Below are 18908 nucleotides of genomic sequence, written 5' to 3'. Positions count from 1 at the left end.
GAATTTTGCTATATCAACTTTGCAAGATACAATCAAGTTCATGTGGCTGATGAAAAAATTATTGTCATCAGGATCAGAGCTTTTTGTAATAAACAGGTGTACTAGAAAAAATTATCTTTCTGAATATATTGTTACAATATAATGCAGAATAACCAAATGCAATAAAGAAAATGACAGTAGATAAAGAAAATACAGAGTAAATATTCTGTTATTCACTGTCAGGGTATGAGTTCACAAAAGATTTCAATAATACAGTTGTCTCATCATCACCATTACTTGTTGTTTCCTCTGCTGGTGTCACATTCTCAGATAACTCTGCATTTTTCTTTCCATCTACACCAACCTTGTTAATCAGAGTAGAATTTTCAAATTGCATTTCAGGATTATTTTCTGTTTTGTCCTCGATCAATCCTTTATCTAGTTTTGGGCGTTTTGCCTCAAACCCATCATTTTCAGGGTGACCATCAGAAATTCTTTCTTTGATTTCATCTCTAAAACTTTCAACAACAACCTTAGCCTTTTCAAATGACAGATCTTGCCGAGGAGCAGAAGCAGGAAATTCATCCTCAGTCTCCATGCAAACATACGATTCAATTTCAGCCACACTTTCCTTTTTTGTTTCAGTGTCAGAGTTAGCTTTTGTATAACTTTCCAAAACAAGAATATTGCTACTAACTAACGAGAATACCTTTTCAGAAGATGTGTCGCTAATATCTCTTGCTGTTTCCAAATTATCAATTTCACGACTGAGTGAAGTATCTGTAAGTTCTGTTCTACTACTTGCAAAACTTGTAAGGTTTGGGATGAAGCTGTTTTGAATATCAACAAACTCAACAGAAGAATTTTCACCTAAAAAGCCAGTAGACTTTGTCTTGAACATACTGGCTCCACTGCTTTTTTCATATACTCTCAGTGCAGGCACTGAAGGGTGAAGGATTTTGTCAGAAAGATACAAGTAGTGTCTACACTCTGATGAAACTGAAGATGATGGATCATTTAAACAGTATCGGAAAATGCTGATAAACATTGATGCAGGTGTAGGCAATTGATGGTGATAAAGATTTAGCAATGAAAAGGCACATTTCAGTATCTGCTTTCTACACTGAGCACTTCCATACGGAGCTGGAAAGGAGCTGGCAGCTTGCCTCAATGGCTCTGATATTGCAATACACACCAAAACCACAAAACTTTCAATTTTTTTGATAGTTTCAAGCATCATTCTAGATCCTGAGGTCTTGATCAAGGTTTCTAACAGGTCTAAAGCAGCCATGGCAATATCACTATTTTCTGTTCTATCAACCATCTTTCCAGCCATTGCACTCTCGACAATATCCTCATGCAGTTTCTTTCCATGTTTCTGCTTCTTTTGTTTCACGCTAGCCAGGTTTGTAACAGAGTTTACCTTGTCCATCACTTGCTTGATATCATGAAAGATCAAATCAATAATCTTTGAAATGACCTCTCTGTCTATTTCTCCAATGAAAGTTATCCAGTTTGTCATTAGCTTATATGCACACATTTTAATTCTTGGGTGTTCATTGTAGTAGGCTTTACCATCTTTTTGTGCAAATGATAATGTCTCAAAAACCATGTTACTTATGCTGCTTTGATAGGGTGAGGCAAGTGATCCAATCTGTATAACAATAGTATTCATAAGTGATAAACAGCCACCCCACAATTGTGGCAAGATGACATTTACACATGCACCTTCAATAGAACTGTTTTCTAATTCTACTTGTTTGCTAAAAATCTTAAGGCAAAGTGAAATGACAGGTTGTAGTGTTAAGTTTACCATGCTTGGAAACTTGTAAGTCAGCATCTCCTCAAGGACCAAAATCAGACTTGTAATTTGTCTGCTTAGAGTGATTGAGTGATGTGGCTGTGCAAGCAATATATTTGGGAGCTTCAAAGTTAATTTGGGACTGTTTTGATTGGCACTCTTCTCATCTTTGGACAGCAAGAAACCCTCAACAAGTTCTTTTATTGTATTCAAGGTTAAACCAAATTGCTTATTCCAGAATTCTGCAAACTTGGTGCCTTTCTCCCCTGAAGTCCCACATTGTGGTATGACTGCTAAGCATTTAGAGGCTTTCAATCTCACAGAATCTATGTTATGACCAATCAGTGACAGGCTGTGGTTTTCAATATGGGTTCTGAACCGTCCTGTTGGGCCAGGGTAACATATTATGCTCTGTCTGTAAACCATTAATCTGTTCTCTAAAAATTCTGTCTCTGAATTAGTGCATGATGTTAAAGTAGTTAAAAACGGGTGAATAAGATTCAAAGCAAAATCCCTAGAGATGTCATCAAATTCAACAGATAAAGGAAGCAGTTTATGAACACAGTCTAATACCAGCTGCAAAATCTGTCCTCTTGGCTTAGAATTGAAGGTTTGCACCAGAGATTTCATCCAAAAAACTGCATTTTGCTGCACCAACTCTGCACCAAAGTATTTCAAACAGTTTGGCATAAAACATAATGCCACCCATCTCTCATCAGTTGACACAAACCATTTTTTGATTCTCTGAGCAAATTCCTTAGCATTTTCTTTATTCTACAATATTGAGAAGTAATGGTCAAAAATAGTAGGATAGAAGTTTCAAAAATGCAGGCAAAGGCCCTAGCATAATATGAAAACAAAATTTCTTAACAATAAACATTATTCAAGGAACAGACTGCAACGTATGGCAAGTACACACCCCATATATTTTTTCAAAAATATTCCTGCAAACCTGGTGAAGAGTATGGCATTTTGAGATCTGGGCATGACATTGGTGTGTCTTATTGCTTAGTGCAAATGAAGAATCAAGTTTCCACACAATCAAAGTAATTTTAAATTCAGGGACGAAGCGAAACAGCGAAGAGAATCCAATATTATAATATCTCTTCACCACCACTTACATTCCCTCACATCACTCATTTGTTTCATTTACTCTGATGAAGCACTGTATGCTGGGGCAAAATATTAATTTTCATTTAGTTTATTTTGAAAATGTATATTATAACATTGGATTCTTGTCGCTGTTTTTTCCCTGAGTTTTATCCTCGTTTCTATATTATACTCATTGCAAGATTCACAGAATCTGGCAGACAGCCTATGATGGGGTTCTTCCTTCTCACACAAATTTTGCATTGGTTTGATAACAAAAAATCTATCAATCGTGTACATTTTTAGTCTTGGTTCATTTTCGCTTCTTCATTGATATTCTTGGTATCTATCATAATTTTGCACATCAATGTGCACAACTTAAGTGCACACTTATACCAAAGTGTAAAAACTTGCACACTTGAAATTCTGCACTCTTGCACACCCGAGATCTCTTTGGAAACTGCTGTACTTTCCTGTTTTCTGAAGATGAGGTGTCTTCTCTCTAGACCTCGACATGCTTTCATTAAAGCCTATTCCCTCTACATACTCATAACATCTAGATATTTCATATCTACGTTTATTAATATCTGCGTCCAAATAATCGTCGGAAAATAGGGGGCTATTGCAGTTTCGCACCTCTCAGCGTGTGGTTCCATGCATAAGGATAGGGTTTGGGTAAGGATCAATGTCCAAGAGGTGCGAAACTGCATTAGCGCCGAAAATAGGCCTTCACTTTCGTTACGCGATGTAACAAACACCTTGTGATTTCGGTACCCAGAAAAGTTTATCAGCAGTATCAATTCAAAAATCATACCTTTAAGGGCTTTTCTTCTCGAATTATGTTAATTAAATGCAATACATAATGAGGCTTCGTGTTTACGTCACTTAAACATAGGTTCTCAAAGACAGGCCAGAATTTCGATTTCGCTGCCATGTTGGATTCAGGCCATGTGAATGATACAGCTCCTCCTCCCGGTGTTCTAGATGCAACGCAGCGATTTATAAACCTCTGCAGAATATCGTGTCATTTAATTTTTATGCAAAATATTGTGACTGAAATCTAAAAAAATGTGTCATTTTTTCCTGGTGATGTGCCATCTTAATACATTGGCTATCCATTGGGAATGTGCAATGTGCCTTCCAACAGGATGTCACTTTCAACCTTAAATTCCGTGACAGGGCTATACCTTTTCCGGCACATGTATGCCGATTGAAGACATCATCTTTTCAGAATTTTATTCCAGGATAGGGTCATGGATTTTTTTCTGGTATACGCATCCCTAGCATTTTCTTTTAAGGTTAACTCCCGCGTATTTTTCCTAGTCAATTCACGCGTGTTCATCTGCTGGACAGACAGAGTAACTCACATTTCAAACGAGAACTTTTGGGTTTAGTACGAGGGCTACCTTTGAAACCATTGCCTCATCAATTTAGTGTGCCACAAGGAACAGTTACCCCTGCCACGGGGACCAGTTACCCCTGCCCACATTCGAATTCTAAAGGAATTGATGTTAAATTCAAAGTGGATGATATATTTCCCTCCCAGACCATTTCCTGCAACAACTATTTTGAATCTTATACAATATTTAGCAAACTAAGAAACTGGTGCCAATAACACGTTTCTCGGCATCTAACAAAATGCACAATAGGCCCAGTCTAGATATTACCGAAATATGATACAAGGCTCGATCCCAAAACACGTAGTTAACCTGTCGGAAAGTGAAGCCAAAATTTTCTGTTGCGCCAGCTTTTCATGAATGCCACAGTTACGACCACATTGGATGAAAAATTAATAAATTTGATATAAGAGTTTTGAAACGTTTGTATTAAAGGCAAGGTGGTGCTCAAGCTTGGCTTTCCGTCTACTAACGTGTGTTTATTGAGAGACTGTGTGAAAAGGTGAAAGCTGGGCTTATTCTACTTCTAGATTTATTTTCTTGTCTCGAGCTTAAGTCAACTAAATCATTCAAGCTAACATGATTGAAATTTTAAGTCTACTGTGGATTTAGAAATCATCTTCACGGCAGCCAAGTGAAAATATTTTCTGATATATGAATTTATCATTCATCATTTTTCACTCAGTGTTAAGCTACCACAATGGAGATCCGCCCCTTTCTTTGTACATCTGTAAATTCAGTCCAAGTTCTTCTGTAGGATATTTCTTTCCATGGAAGTATTAAAAATACGAGATAAATCGATTGAAAAACAAAATTTATCGACCTAGGCCTATCCAGCGACGTAATCGAATGCGCAATTCGCAAGCAACTTCTTCTAGAGAGGTGTGGCAAAAAGTACAAGCTTGGTTTAAATAAATCGAATTTCATTAGAAAAAATTGTTGGAATAAAACGATGATCAAGATAAGAAAACTATGTTCTTTTTCCTAACGATTTAACATTAATCCCGAATACAGTAGATTAGATTAAGCCTTTTCATAACTCAAAGGAGACTGCCCAGTGAGAATGTTCTATCCAGCTATGTCGAGCACACCTGTTTTAAGTGTTTTTCCCGTCCACTTTGTTTTAAATTGCTCTGGAAGTGCGTACTCGACCTAAATGTAAGACAAAATGGAAAGTAAATTATATGAACGAAGCATACATGAATTATTACATGTTATCAAAAGAAATTAATCATTTCGGTGATGCTTTCAAACTTTGATTTCCCTCTACAGAAGTCGCCAAGAAAAGCTTAGTCAGACCAGTGAAAGCGCAGTAAATTGTGCAGCCATGCTTATTTCACCAGAACTTTTAGGATACTTTTTGACAGAACTTCTATCATAATTTTGCCTATTTCTGTCAACAGTCTGTCATTAAGTGCTTGATGCCGTATAAGCACAAGGCAGAGCTGTGCACGGTGTTAGTGTATAGAGCAGGATGGTTCTTCGAATAGTTAAAGTGGCCTGATGATCGCATTAGGTGTGAAACTCTGAGTAGCAACTTAAGCCTTCCTGTTTTATACATCAAAAGGATATAATTTTGCCAAGATAGAGATTTTGAAACCAGGTTGCTGGTTGTCTTGGTGCAGGCAGATTACCCTGTAATTAGATCATAATAAGAAACATTTTGGGAAAAACAGTATGAAATGGTACCCTTTGCAGAAAGGTATGCAAAAGGTTGAGGAGAAGGGAGAGGCAAACAGTAAGAAGTGACATCACTCACAAATTCTCCTTCGCTGTTAGGTATGAGAACATTCATTTCTGATGACTTGGCTGTCACAATGTCAACATCAAGGGTATCTTTGTTGAGGTAAACTTGGCACCCATCTGTCTTGTCAATTGAAACTGTTGGCACTTTTCCGTTGATCTGAAACAATTAAATGTAAGTATAGAGAAGAGAGGCCTTTACTAGAGTGGGTGGTGCTGCTCATAGGCACAAAAATATGAAAATTCAATTTCTATTTCATTGTTTACAACAACTAAAAGTGGTTAGGATTTGACATTGTTTGTGGAAGGAGGAAAGTTGCTAGTATGCTTGACCCTTCAAAGTTTCTGAATAGAACAATTTTATCATAAAACCAAAAAATTAAATGCCTCCTAGAAAGATACTATTGATAAATTCCAATGATAATAAATTCTTTTGAATTTCTGACCATGTTATTAAAAGTTGCTAGTGCGTACATGCAACCTAGTATTACATCAACTGAAAACTTCAGCCGTCTGTAAACGTGACAACAAAAATTTAAATTTATACCTGTGTCTGAACACTTTTGCAGTTGACAAATTCACAAGTTGCAACAAGGTCGTCAACGACAACAGCTGATTTTGTGCAGCTATCAAGCGTGACAGAGTTGAGTTTTCCTTTAATTTGCAAAACAATGTTGTTGCACTTGTAGACATAAACTGTCTGGTTCCTGTTTACTTCAGAAATAACCAAATCTTTTCTTCCTTCCTGGAATTCTACAATCCACTTCTTGTCTCTGAGCTCCATGACTGGTGGCTTTTTGACAGGAGCATTGGGCTTGAATGGTTTGGGTGCTGTTATTGTAGCACTTGACTTTGCAGGCACAGTGCTACCTCCACGTAAATTAGGGTTCTTGTGCGTTTGCATATCCTTTGTTACTTTTTTTAGGCCTGAAAATAAACAAATCTTTAGAGGTTTTTCAATTATCACATGATGTTGTGAACCATCTTGAAGTTCGCGATGCAATAATGGAATTCTAAAGCAAGTTCCAATCCCACAGATGGACCAACCGGTGAACAATTAATGGCGGATAAGGGCGCTTTAATTTTACATTTTTGAAACTTCTTTAGAATAGAGAAAATTACTTTAGAATAAAACCTGAGTTTCGTTGATTAACATTGGACCTTGTTTGAGCTTCAGGGGAACTCACAAATTTCAATTATAAAGTCAACCATTGTATTTTTTGCGGTTTTTACCCCACTTGTATCATGGCGTTGCGATCTCTGAGATGATCTAAGGAAGATTTAAAATGGGAATCTAATGTTGTAAGGTGTTGCAGCATAGAGAACATGGTTAATTAGATACCATTTTGGGTAGAAATTGGTGCAAGGGCAATGGACTGCCTGCGTGCTTAAGCATATGATGGACTGTTTATATTGCATTTTTTCATTTTTGTTGGACTTTATTTTCAAACGAAGGGTGCCTCATGTCAGTGTCAACTTTGCTGCTTCTTTTATGCCACTGAGGTGTCTCTTGCAAACAGGATGCCTTTTGAGAGGGCAGTAATCGGTCTATGCAAATAATTTTGCTAGGTACTCCCGGGATTGAGGTGCAGGTGAATGGCATCCTTACAGCAAAAAAGCCTGATTCACTTGTTTTCTCAAGGCTTTAAACAAAAACATAACCAACCAGGATCCTTTGAAAAGATGTGTGAATAAATCATGTTCTATATCTGGTTGTTGGCTTGGTTATTCTAAAGAAGGCAAATAACAGGCTCTTTTCTGATTCTTTAAGGAAACTACCTGCAGCATATAATGGCCACATAAGAAAGTAAAGAAGGCCACCTAACCCAGACCTCCCTAAAATTTTTTTGCTTGTGAGCACAAACTGTTTTGCAAAAGTTGCCTGCAAGATTTTTTTCATTTGCATCACATAGGGTATAAAATTGTTTAAAATAAGAGACATAAAGTAAGGTTTAGTAACTTAAAGACCAAGAACAACTTAAACAGAACATTACTTTAGAATTATGATGGTTTTATCAACAAAAATAGCATAATAGAGTTTAAACAAACTTTAGCTAAATGACAAAAAATGAAAATTTGCAGCGATTGTGTCCTCAATTCAATCAAGCAAGGAACAAAATGGCAGTTGGTTTTATTGCTTGATATTGTTTTATACACTAATTAAGGAAACTTTCAGCTTTTTAATATTTGGATCATTAACAGCATTTTAGTATTTTAGTATTTGCAATCACAATTTCCATCTCTTGCACGCTCCACCCAGATTGGTAGTTTGTTCTGATTTTTTTACATGGAAGCCTTCAATCAATGACTGATAGATTGTTGCAGCAACAAAAACAGAATAAATAGTCATATCAAGATCTTTGGAAATCTTAATCTTGCTGTCAGAAAATATATTATTCTTGTTTTGCTACATAAATCACTTTCATTTAACTGAATATCAACATGGTGAAACTTGTAGCTGAATTGTTTCTTGAAATTCTTAAAAACAATTGAAAACTTTGAGCAAGCCTATCTAAGACCACTTTTTCAGATGTGCCTGTTGAAGTAATTTGATCGGCATGGTTTGCAGACGAGCACCGCTGACCCTGATTTTTAGGTGAAACAACCAAGTGTAAATTGGAAAGGCTACAATTTTACTTTGAATGTATCTGAGAATAAAGAGAGACTGCTTGTAATAAAACCAACCTTTGGTTATATCAGAACCCTTGTTCAGCGCAGCAAACAAAGCTGATTTCCCTGCTTGGTCACTGCCACCTGAAGTTGCTGGTGCAGGCGCTGGTGGGTCAATTGCTGGTGGTGGTGGTGGAGGGGGTGCTCCTGCAGGTGGCGGTGCTGGGGCTGCTGCTCCACCTGCTGGGGTCCCTTGGAGTGCCCCTGATGTTGCTGGTGTTCCCTGATATAATGAAGCAAAATTTTATAAAAGGAAACTGTTACCAAAAACAAAATATGTTAAACTAATGCTTAAAGAATAATTCAAAATAAATGTTTTTTCTATTAGCATGTAGTTTGTAATAAATGGTATAACCCTGGTATAAACCAGGGTGTATTGTTCATTGAAATGATGACAATCTTGTTAATGGCAATCCTAATCCTTTTACTGAAGTGAATCTCAATAACATTGCACAACATTTCATGATATACCTGCAGTTCCAGTAGAAATGCATCAAAGAACACTGCTTTTCATATGCAACCCAATTCACTGCTTCAAAAATATCATATAGCCAAAGTTTTCTGATCACACATCTGATCAATGGAACAGACTATTTATATAAAGATTTGTAGTTAATCAGAGAACACTCACCTCCTTGTTCCAAAACACACCAATACCATGATATTGTTTTACATATTCTTGCAGGTCTGTTAGAATCTTGAGAAATGACCTTGCCCATTCAACATGCTTTGGGTTGCTACATAAATGAAACAAAAATAGGCAAATACAAATTAATAGTACCTATGTATAATGGGTCATTTCATACAGATTTGATATCAATTTCATCTACAGAAACTGGTATATTTACCTTTCTTTGTAATCCTTAATAACTCTGTTGATATAAAACTGAGCTGACTCAATCATGTCCTTTACATAATTTGCAGGCTTTGGACTCTGGTGATAAAGAATAACGGAATTGCGTGCATGAGAGGATGGGCATGAAATGAAATGCAGATGATCACATCTAATAAACAAAGGCAATTGTGTCGTGTAACATAGAAAGTTGAAGGTACCTTTCAATTGACAAAGCAAAGAAAACCTGAAGTTGTAAGTTCATAATTGGGAATTATTTTGAATAGCAATAGATAACCATAGTATGTTTAGAGAACAATTCTTATAGAAATTTGAAAATCAAATCAAAGATGCCACAATAATCAGTTCTCCCTTTTGAATTGGCTTACCAAAGACAATAATGAATATATGACATATATGAACATGGTGATATTTGATTGTAATGTTTTATCCAGAATGCATAGTCAACTCCATCAAAACAGACCAAAAACTTACCACAGCCACCCAACCCAAAGCTGGTATTCCTTCACTTATAATGGAAAGGTGATTAAATAATTTTGATTTCCGATTCTTTTCTCTGAATTCCTAAAAGAAGGGGTTGATTAAAATTCATAACAGCAAAAGTTTAATGTTTTCTTGAAAAAATTTCAACAGACAAACCACAATGGTAAGTTACTGTGATAAAATTGGGTAACAGTTTTACCTGAACTGTTGTTATCTTTTCAGATGTTGGCTTGAGGAGTTTCATCAATTCATCCTTAAACAAAAAGGGCATTAAAAATTGAACTCCCTGTTTAGTAATCTTAAAATTAAAATGTTCATGACGTATCGGCTTTAGTGAAATACTTTATATATTATCAGTAGTTTTATCACAAATATCTCAAATGTCTCAGACGTCATAAGAATAGTGGAAATGAAGATTTTCAGTTGTGCAAAAATTTTATACTTGTTTGTCAGTTTTCATCATTGATTTCACCATTCTTTGACAAAAAACCCCTACAAAACAGTGGTGGATCCAGCCAAAAATCTGACTACCGCCGAAATGAGATAGAGGGTTGACCACACCCTTTAGACCACACCCATTTTTTGGTCACACCCGGTTTTCTAAAATGATTATTGCTTTCTATAATTTCTTATGTAGACCATTTTCAAGAGACAAGCGGTGCTTTACTGAAATTTCATGTATCCTTACAACAAGCTTGAGAAGAAATAAATAATCTTATTCAATATTCTGAGGATGGATGGCATTTAGCCGAGGAACACCATAGAATTAGAAAAAAAGATACATTTGGCAGAATTTCGAAGTGTTGCCTAAAACTCGCATTTAGTCGGACAATTACTTATGAAAATCAGACCTGTTGAAAATTACTAAGTTTAAAAAGCTAGATAAAATTTGCAATTATTGAGAGCAACTTTTGTTAAACAAAGAATCATACTTTTGGCGAATATTGTGGGCCTGACTTTTAATTTAATATTCTTTTAAAATATATTCCTACGAATAGTTGTGTATTGTACAAAATAATGGGTCACATCGGCTTTGAAGTTACAGTTTGCCCACTTGCAGAATATGTAGGCATCCCCCCATCTTTCTGTAACGTTTGAGCCGCGTTGAGTGGCAGTACTACTTCAACCCCCCATCTGAGCGGTAGTCAACTCGGTTGTTCATTGGTTGTCAACAAAATTTGTATGCATCCCCCCAGGTTGGCAGTGATTTCTGACGATTTGATTGATTTAGGCAAGCTGACTACCGCTCAGTGCAGCTCGAATCCGCTCTACACCGACTCAACCCCCCTAGCTAGCAAGGCATGATTTCATCATCCCCCCATGCTAGCCTTCTATTTGCAAACATGTGGCTTGGCAATTGGCACGCAATTTCCATAGCGATAAGGATTAAAAAATATTTCTGTCTCTGTGGAAATTTCAGGCATGTTCCTAGGAAGAAAGGCTTGGTTTGCAGCGCGATCAAATATTTTCAATAATTAATTATGGTTTAATTAAAGTAGTAGGATAAACATGAAAATGATCCTTGTTTCTATAATTTTTTGAATAATCTGACTACCGCTCGAGCGGTAATGGCGGTAGTCTGGATCCGCCACTGCAAAAGATGCTAGTTAATTCTTTCTCAATACTGTTCACTAGGCAAGTATGATGTATAATATATAGCAGAGGACAAACCTGTGAAGGCATGCTATGCTTTCCAGCTACCAGTAAAAACTGCCTTTGTAACTTGAACACACCATCAACTAAATCAGCCTTGTGAATCAACAAGATTTGTGAGTTTTAACTAAATAACTAGATTTAGTGACTAGCTATTTTTTAAACAAAACTATTTTTTTAAATTTGGGTCACTTGACTGAATAGTGTCATATAATACATCTAAATGTACAAAATAGGCTAAATATGTATAAATTGGCTGAGAAGCAGGATATGACCACATAAGCACAGGCTCATTCTCCATTAAATCATTGCGATTTGGTTCCTGTTCATAACTTTATGAATAAAGCAATAACAACAGTATTTTGCTAGCAAAGTTCAAATCTTTTGAAAGTTAGTCAGAAACAAAGCACCAAGATGATGAGAATCCAATGAAGTGAAATAGAATTTAAAAATAAATTGAATTATATGAATACTAAAATTTTGCCCCAGCATACAGGGCTTCGTCAGAGTGAAATGTAACAAACAAGTCAAACAGTTTATAGTACAAAATAAGTTCCTTTTTTTTTTCAAATCACTACCCATTGCAAGATACACAGAAACCTACTAACAGGATATCCTGCATTTTTTCCTTAATACACACTTTTATTGGCCATCTCATCTAATTATAAGCATGTTTAATTTTTTGCACATGCATAGCTTGTGTAGGGAGATTCAAACACTTAGAAAGAGAAAACTTAAGCTGTCTTTTTCAACTTCATTCTAGCTGCTTTAATCTTTGCCAAAAAATCGTTAATATCAGTCACAATGAATAAATTTTAAACAAGGAAAGTGAAGAGTTTGCATTTTGAAAAATTTCATTTGTGACAAGGTGCAGGTGTTCCATTATGTACCTTACAGTACAAGGCCCACTAGCAACCCTAATGACAATTGTTATCATTGAAAGCCTATAGCTGATTTTTTAAAATTAGGCAATGTTAAAAATAAAAGATTAGAAGAAATCCAGATAGTGTTATGTACCTGTGTTTTAACATCATCTCCAATTTCTGATGAAAGTTTCATGTAGTTTGCAACAGTTCCACCAAGAAACTAAGCAACAAAATTAGAAAAAAAACTATAATATACAATATGTTATAATATACAAATAAGTTCTAATTTCAAGAATTGAAATAAGAGATTTTCATGGATCAAGCTGTTGTGGTATTTAAACAGATTTAAAAAATTTAAGCCATATTGCACCTGTTCAACTCAGAAAGAGCTGACAGTTTTGGAGACTTTACAAACCCTCTTGTGAGGTCTAGGCAAAGCCCTGTAAACAAATACGTAAAGGTTTTACATAAAAATACTGGCGTGGCTTCAAAATTTGACTGTATCACTTTTAGTGCTTGGAAATTTTGATAAAAATATTCAGATATGAATTAGGGCATTTTTTGATATCATTCAAAAATCTGGAACATCTGATTTCAGTTAAAATAAGTACACTATGGTGTAATTATTAAAATAACAATGCGTAAAGCTTAAGATTACATAGACATCATAAAACTAATGAAATTAAGTACCTGGTCAAATTCCTCTACAAATTCTGGAACATCATCTGGGAAAGAAAGGGATTGCAAATTTACTTCAATGACCATTTATTGCATTTTTTGCTTTTACATATTTTACTTGTTGTTGCATTGACAGAGGTATGTTAAATAATTATGTAGACACACATTTCATTTAAAGAATGCAAAAGTTGAAGAGCATGCAGTGTTTGAGAAAACTAGAGAACACATGATGCTCACTGTCCATCATTTTAATTTAATCATCAAACATAGAGTATAGAAATATATTTCATTCCTAGTATATACAATTACAATATTAAGCACTTCTCAAACAGGGAAAAATCACAAAAGATTAAAAGCATATCATTAAAAAAAATGGAAAATGTGATCCATGTAAGCCCATAACAATAACAATGTATGTATGTGTGTATGTATAATAATCTTTAATGTGAATAACAAACTAAGTTTGAAAATTTGTTTTCAGTTTGGTTCACAATACATAGCGACAGTCAAATTTGATTTGTTGCACCATATCACTGCCCTGTAGCAAGAAACAATTAGAATATCTATAAAACTGAGTTAATCGTTGATGCCTTAAAAACTGAGGCGATAAAAGGTAACATTTTTTATTGTCAAAGTTTTACTAAAAATAAGAAACAGACAGGATTGAACTCTGCTCTATTTGACAAAATCTGTTGCAAGTAGAGGGTCACAGTAAAGGAAGAATCAGGTTTAACTCAGCAGTGAAGGAGCTTTACCTGAACAATTTCAGTTAGGTGGAGCCAACTCAAAGCTTTAATTCTCTTTATGTGTACCGTTTGATGCAAAAGTTATTTTGTGCCTGCTTAGGAGGTGTGTCAGATTATAAGTATTCTTAATTTAAGAGATAATATGTTATTAGTGTTCTTAAGATGCTCAGAAGAGGGTGGACATGTTTTTAAAACTAAAAGCGATTAAGAAAATTTGTAAAAAACCTATTATCTTTGAGAAATAGCTTCTTCTTTTTGTATCCAACCGACGCTAAGCCCGTTGACACTGACAACAAACCTTTCATGAATAAATTTTTTTCTGCTATGGTATACATCAAGCAAAAGGACAGCAAGTTAGTATAAAGGTTTTATATCTGTTGAAACAAATATTATTAGTGCGAATTTAGTTCATGTAAAAAGGTTTGTTCTACTAGCTTGCGCGATAGAGGAGAGGGTGTGACAATTGCATTTCCTGCATCCATTCAGTTTGTCAAAAAACGGATCTAAAATTATTGCTTAACAAATTATCGTTACTACAAATGTCCTAGTTTCACTATATTTATTTAGAATTGGTGAAAAATATTAAAAACTTTAGCCGAAAAGTCTTGAAAAATTAATATAAACATTAAATACCCTTCCTATAATTTATGAAAACGGAATTTATGCCGTGTAGGCCCATATCAGGAAGCTGTCAACAGTAAAAGAAATCGATCAAAATGAAGAAAAAAATGACTAGTGCAACGCTTTTAAAAATACCTATGACTGCACTTTGGCCTCCAGTTCCTTTTGATTTGAGAGAGACATTTTCAAGCCGCGTTGTCACTTGCTCTAGGCGTGTTACAAGACTTTCTAATTGTGATGTGGCAGCCATCTTGCTAGGACTTGGAAGGAGAAGGCGGAACCTACTTGATATCGTCACGTGGTACAACCCAATAAGACAACTCCAAATATGGCATCAGCTTTCGTCCTTACTCTTCCTAACTCTTGTACTAAAATTTTGACATTTGTAAACTGTTACAACAGAAAAATTTACTTTTTTCTTTCATCTACAATCAAAGCCACAACTTGCAGAATTATGCAGAATTTTGTACCCTTGAAATGAGCGTCCACAGAGGAGTCTTGAGCACAGGTTAGCGCTTGGGCTCTGACGCAAGTTGGAAAGGTTGGGGGGGGGGCGTGGGGCAAGGGAAAATTTAACAACCATAAAATAATATTCTCAAAAACTTTATTGTTTTGCAGAAGTGGGAAACCAGTACCTCCTACGTCAGAGGCCCTGTAGCGGCCCTCCTTTCCGGGTTGGAAACTTGCACTCATTTTGCATTTAGCAAAGCATAGGGCCAAAACTCAAATATCACGAATTGTTGGCGGATTATAGGCAAAAACCACAAGATTATGCTATCAGCATATTATGATCCAACTCGTTCCTTGTACCTCAGAAACCAAAAGACACCCTTTTGTAACAGCCTCTGTGAAAACTGTCCCCAGTGAGAATTTCCCAAAGGGGGAGTAAAAAATTGGACCTAGGAATTTTCCCCTTTTCCCACGTCCCCTGCAAGCAGACAATTTTTGTCGCCTGCCAGTTTTAAATTTCTCTCTTTTGACGTAGTTATTGTGTAGTATAGTTTCTTCAGTTTGACCAGAGTCATTGTAGAAATAATTTTCTTTAGAGTTAGTTAACCCAACCAGGGGCGTCGTGGCCGTGGGGGCAGGGGACCGTGGCCGTGGGGGCAGGGGACCGTGGCCTCCCCCCCCCCCCCGCCTTGAAAAATTGACAGATTTTTGAAAAAATCATTATGTTGGAAAATTCTCAGATTTGAGCTGTGGATAAAAGGAGAAATGAAAGGAACCTTTTAGCGACATGAATTACTTGGACGAAAATTCTTACCGTATAATCGAGAAGCAATTTTCTCAAGCAATTCACTGTAAAGATAATACTAAATTTCCACAAAAACAAAATGATTTCTCAGGATATACCGATTTCTATGATAGAGTAATTAGCTGCTCGTATTTTGTCAGTTGAAATCCGAATCTTCAAGGGCCAAATTTGGTTGTGGAAATTTGCAATATTGGTCATAAATAATATTTCTATTTGATATTGGAGACTGGGACATTGTAAATTTTGTGCCCATAACCAGATTCAAAAATTTTGTCCTGAATTGAAAATTAATGCAGTTATGTTCCATAAGGTAAAATAAGGAAGTCGGTCAATACTATCGCTCTCCGCCAGTGGATAATTTTAAGAATAAAATTTTATTATCAAAATTTGCTCTAAAGAATGCAATTTCTGTTGAATTTGAAACATTAAGATTAAAAAATTTTGCCTCTTGAAGCAGTATCTTTATTCCACTCTTGTTCTAATCTACCAATCTATAGGGTTGCAAGATGTCAGATATTTCACAGTAAAATGAAAGTGCATTTTGGCAAAGGTTATGTGTCCCCCCCTACACTATTATGATTTGAAATGCTTCTATTTGATTTAAATAAATCAATGAAATTTTGTCAGAAAATTCTTCTTTCTGGCCCCCTCTAGAATTCATTCACCATGACGCCCCTGAACCCAGAACAGCAATTTAAGCGAATATCTTGGATCAATACAAGAAAAGGTTTGAATATGTGAAGCCTCAAAAGGAGACATTATTTGTAGATAAGAAAAGAAATGTTCACAAAAACCTCACAATCTTCAGAAATACTTAAGAATCATAGGCTTGGTAAGAAAGGTAAACACAACTTTATTTGATGCTTGGGTAGCATTTTCAAAATACAGAATTTGCCAAATCAATATATGAAGTTCAACCATTATCATAATGAGTATTAAAAGGTAATTTGAATATATATATATGTACTTCATGTATGTTGTAAAGTTAAAAACTTAAAACCTTCCTTTCTGTTTCTTTAATAAAGAATCTCTCAAGGCTATTTGCTTGTCTCTAAAGGATCTCTTTTTCTTCCCTTTAGCTTGTCTGCTTTTTGATATCATCATGAAAGGTTTTTTCTTTGATTTTTCCTTGTTAGTTGTACTTGCAAATTCATTTTGTCTTTTCTTCTTTGGCATGCTATATTTTTCCCTACCTTCTCTACCAGCTAATACTGTTGATAATCTGGCCTCTTTGTCATGCCTTGGCCTTTTATACACCATTTCAATATTATCTAGTTTTACTATTTCATCTTTATTACTGAATAAATCAGCAGATGGGGCACTTCGTTTTCTTGTTGTTTTGCCTTCAACTTGTCTGACTATTTCCTTTCCTTTTATTTTCTTAAAGTCCTCATCAGTTAGAATCCTGGTGTGACTTATCAATTCTGCTTTCTTCTTTTGCTTCTCTTTTTCCTCTGGATTTTCTTCTTCTTCTTCTTCTACATTGCTCTCCTCATCTGAGCTGTGATGAACATTAATCCATTCTCCATAATCATCATCATCATTATCTTCATCACCTTCATCTGTTTCCCATCCATCATTTTCTTCATCTCTGTTCTCCTCATCAGCCTCTTCATCTAAATGTTCTGCTCCTTGCACAAATGTTCTGGCAGTATTTGCACCATATTCTGTTACCATTTGTTCCTCAGCATCAAGTACTGGTTTTCCCCTGTCTTTTCTATGTAAGAGTTCTGGATTAAGTGTCCTAAAAAGTTGTATCAATGACCTTGATGCCATCATGATTCCCTTGCTTTTTGAAGATTTGTACTCTGTCAAATCTTGAAGCAAATCTGCTGTCATAGCCAAAGGGCACCTGATACATATTTCTCTCACTGCATTTAAACCAACAGCAATAACTTCATTTGAGTTCTTTTCTGTTATGAAATTGTTTGCAATAACCTTGATAATTGTCTCAATTAAATCAGGTGGGACGAGTGCATGGCATGATTGGGCTGCAAATGAAAGCAGCTTTGTGACTTCTCTTTGGTGGGGTTGAAGAAATCGCTGAAGGAATGGATAAAAATTGAGCAGAATCAATTCATGTATACCAACAAGTCTCGCAATCAAATTCATAATCATCATCTTTACTTCAAATTTGTCATGGGAGTTTTCTACCATTTTCAGCAACTTTTCAGCAAAACCCTGTGGGTCATTTATCAGATGGATAGCTGAAAAATTAAAACTAGTTGGCTTTGTTTTCTTTTTCTTTTTCTTTAGAAGAAGCATTGCCTTTTCAATTTTTTTCCTTTTCTTGTTTGTTTTCTTAGACACACTTCCAGCAAAAGACAGCCTGCGCACATTTGCCTCATCATCACTGTCAGAAGCATCAGCATCATCTTCTGGTGCATCTGTACCAAGGAAGAACTTCAATGCTGAGCTCCTAACTTTCCCAATCTTTGAAAAACATGCTGTTGTTATAACATTAACCGTTTTTGTATCATTCCATATATTTCTTCTATAGAGCTCAATCATAACATCTAATGACATATTTGCTGCAACTGCATTGCTGTCTGTAAGCATGCTAAACATGAAATTTTGCAAGGACTTGTTGACTTGGTTATTTTTGTGTTTGCTATTCATGCTTTTTATATCAGAAACAATGTGTGTGTATAGCATGCTTCTTAGCAATTTGTCCTTGCATTTAAACAGCTTAAAGAACAATTGCAAAATAACCAACGGAGAGACGAGCCCCTTATTTCGCACCATAACCAAAGCTCGACACATTGTATTCCTGAGATCGGGATCCATGTCAAGTCCATTGCTATTTAACAAATCTACAAGTTCTTGGGGAAATTCGAGTGTTTCCTCTGGATAGTTGTAAGAAATGTGGGCAATAAACATCATCAAAGACTCGAGCGTATTTGAGCTTTGTGTCGGGTTAAGCTTGAAAATTTCCATATTCGATTTGTAGTGACGCCATTGTTGGAGGAATTCATCTCTATACAGGGATGAATCTCTCTTGATGAGATTCTGCAGCTGCGGCAAGTTGTTTGGTAGCCGATTCCTGTTTTTATCTGCCATATCGTCTTTCTGTT

General features: G+C 35.8%; 3 protein-coding genes across 3 annotated transcripts; all 3 read right to left on the bottom strand.

The window, feature by feature from the left end:
- Window positions 1-126: 126 nt before the first annotated feature.
- Window positions 127-5021, bottom strand: LOC135689794 (proline-, glutamic acid- and leucine-rich protein 1). Its single transcript, XM_065207140.2, has 2 exons — window positions 3684-5021; window positions 127-2554 (listed from the first exon to the last, which is right to left on the bottom strand). Exons 1-2 carry the CDS (start codon window positions 3801-3803, stop codon window positions 209-211), a joined length of 2466 nt encoding a protein of 821 aa, XP_065063212.2. The 5' UTR covers window positions 3804-5021; the 3' UTR covers window positions 127-208.
- A 151-nt stretch (window positions 5022-5172) lies between these two features.
- Window positions 5173-14873, bottom strand: LOC135689795 (adenylyl cyclase-associated protein 1). Its single transcript, XM_065207141.2, has 12 exons — window positions 14715-14873; window positions 13225-13259; window positions 12686-12754; window positions 11687-11764; window positions 10215-10268; window positions 10007-10096; window positions 9528-9613; window positions 9311-9416; window positions 8695-8902; window positions 6557-6936; window positions 6026-6169; window positions 5173-5418 (listed from the first exon to the last, which is right to left on the bottom strand). The coding sequence occupies exons 1-12, from the start codon at window positions 14827-14829 to the stop codon at window positions 5335-5337; spliced, it is 1449 nt and encodes a 482-aa protein (XP_065063213.2). The 5' UTR covers window positions 14830-14873; the 3' UTR covers window positions 5173-5334.
- A 1764-nt stretch (window positions 14874-16637) lies between these two features.
- Window positions 16638-18894, bottom strand: LOC135689793 (protein SDA1 homolog). Its single transcript, XM_065207139.2, has one exon. It carries the CDS (start codon window positions 18892-18894, stop codon window positions 16828-16830), a length of 2067 nt encoding a protein of 688 aa, XP_065063211.2. The 3' UTR covers window positions 16638-16827.
- Window positions 18895-18908: the final 14 nt, after the last annotated feature.

The sequence above is a fragment of the Rhopilema esculentum genome, chromosome 5 (genome assembly GCF_057945365.1).
Source record: "Rhopilema esculentum isolate cy_ngs chromosome 5, ASM5794536v1, whole genome shotgun sequence".
NCBI classification, from domain to species: domain Eukaryota; kingdom Metazoa; phylum Cnidaria; class Scyphozoa; order Rhizostomeae; family Rhizostomatidae; genus Rhopilema; species Rhopilema esculentum.
Note: the sequence above shows the minus strand (reverse complement) of the source record. Positions and strands in the feature narration are given on the sequence as shown.

Coding starts and splice junctions, on each gene's coding strand:
- LOC135689794 (XM_065207140.2), bottom strand. CDS start 3,803: ATGGCAGCGAAATCGAAATTCTGGCCTGTCTTTGAGAACCTATGTTTA. Junction 2,555..3,683: donor GAGAAGAAAAGCCCTTAAAG/GTATGATTTTTG, acceptor TCAATATTGTAG/AATAAAGAAAATGCTAAGGA.
- LOC135689795 (XM_065207141.2), bottom strand. CDS start 14,829: ATGGCTGCCACATCACAATTAGAAAGTCTTGTAACACGCCTAGAGCAA. Junction 13,260..14,714: donor AGGCCAAAGTGCAGTCATAG/GTATTTTTAAAA, acceptor TTTCTTTCCCAG/ATGATGTTCCAGAATTTGTA. Junction 5,419..6,025: donor CTAACAGCGAAGGAGAATTT/GTGAGTGATGTC, acceptor TCTTACATTTAG/GTCGAGTACGCACTTCCAGA.
- LOC135689793 (XM_065207139.2), bottom strand. CDS start 18,894: ATGGCAGATAAAAACAGGAATCGGCTACCAAACAACTTGCCGCAGCTG.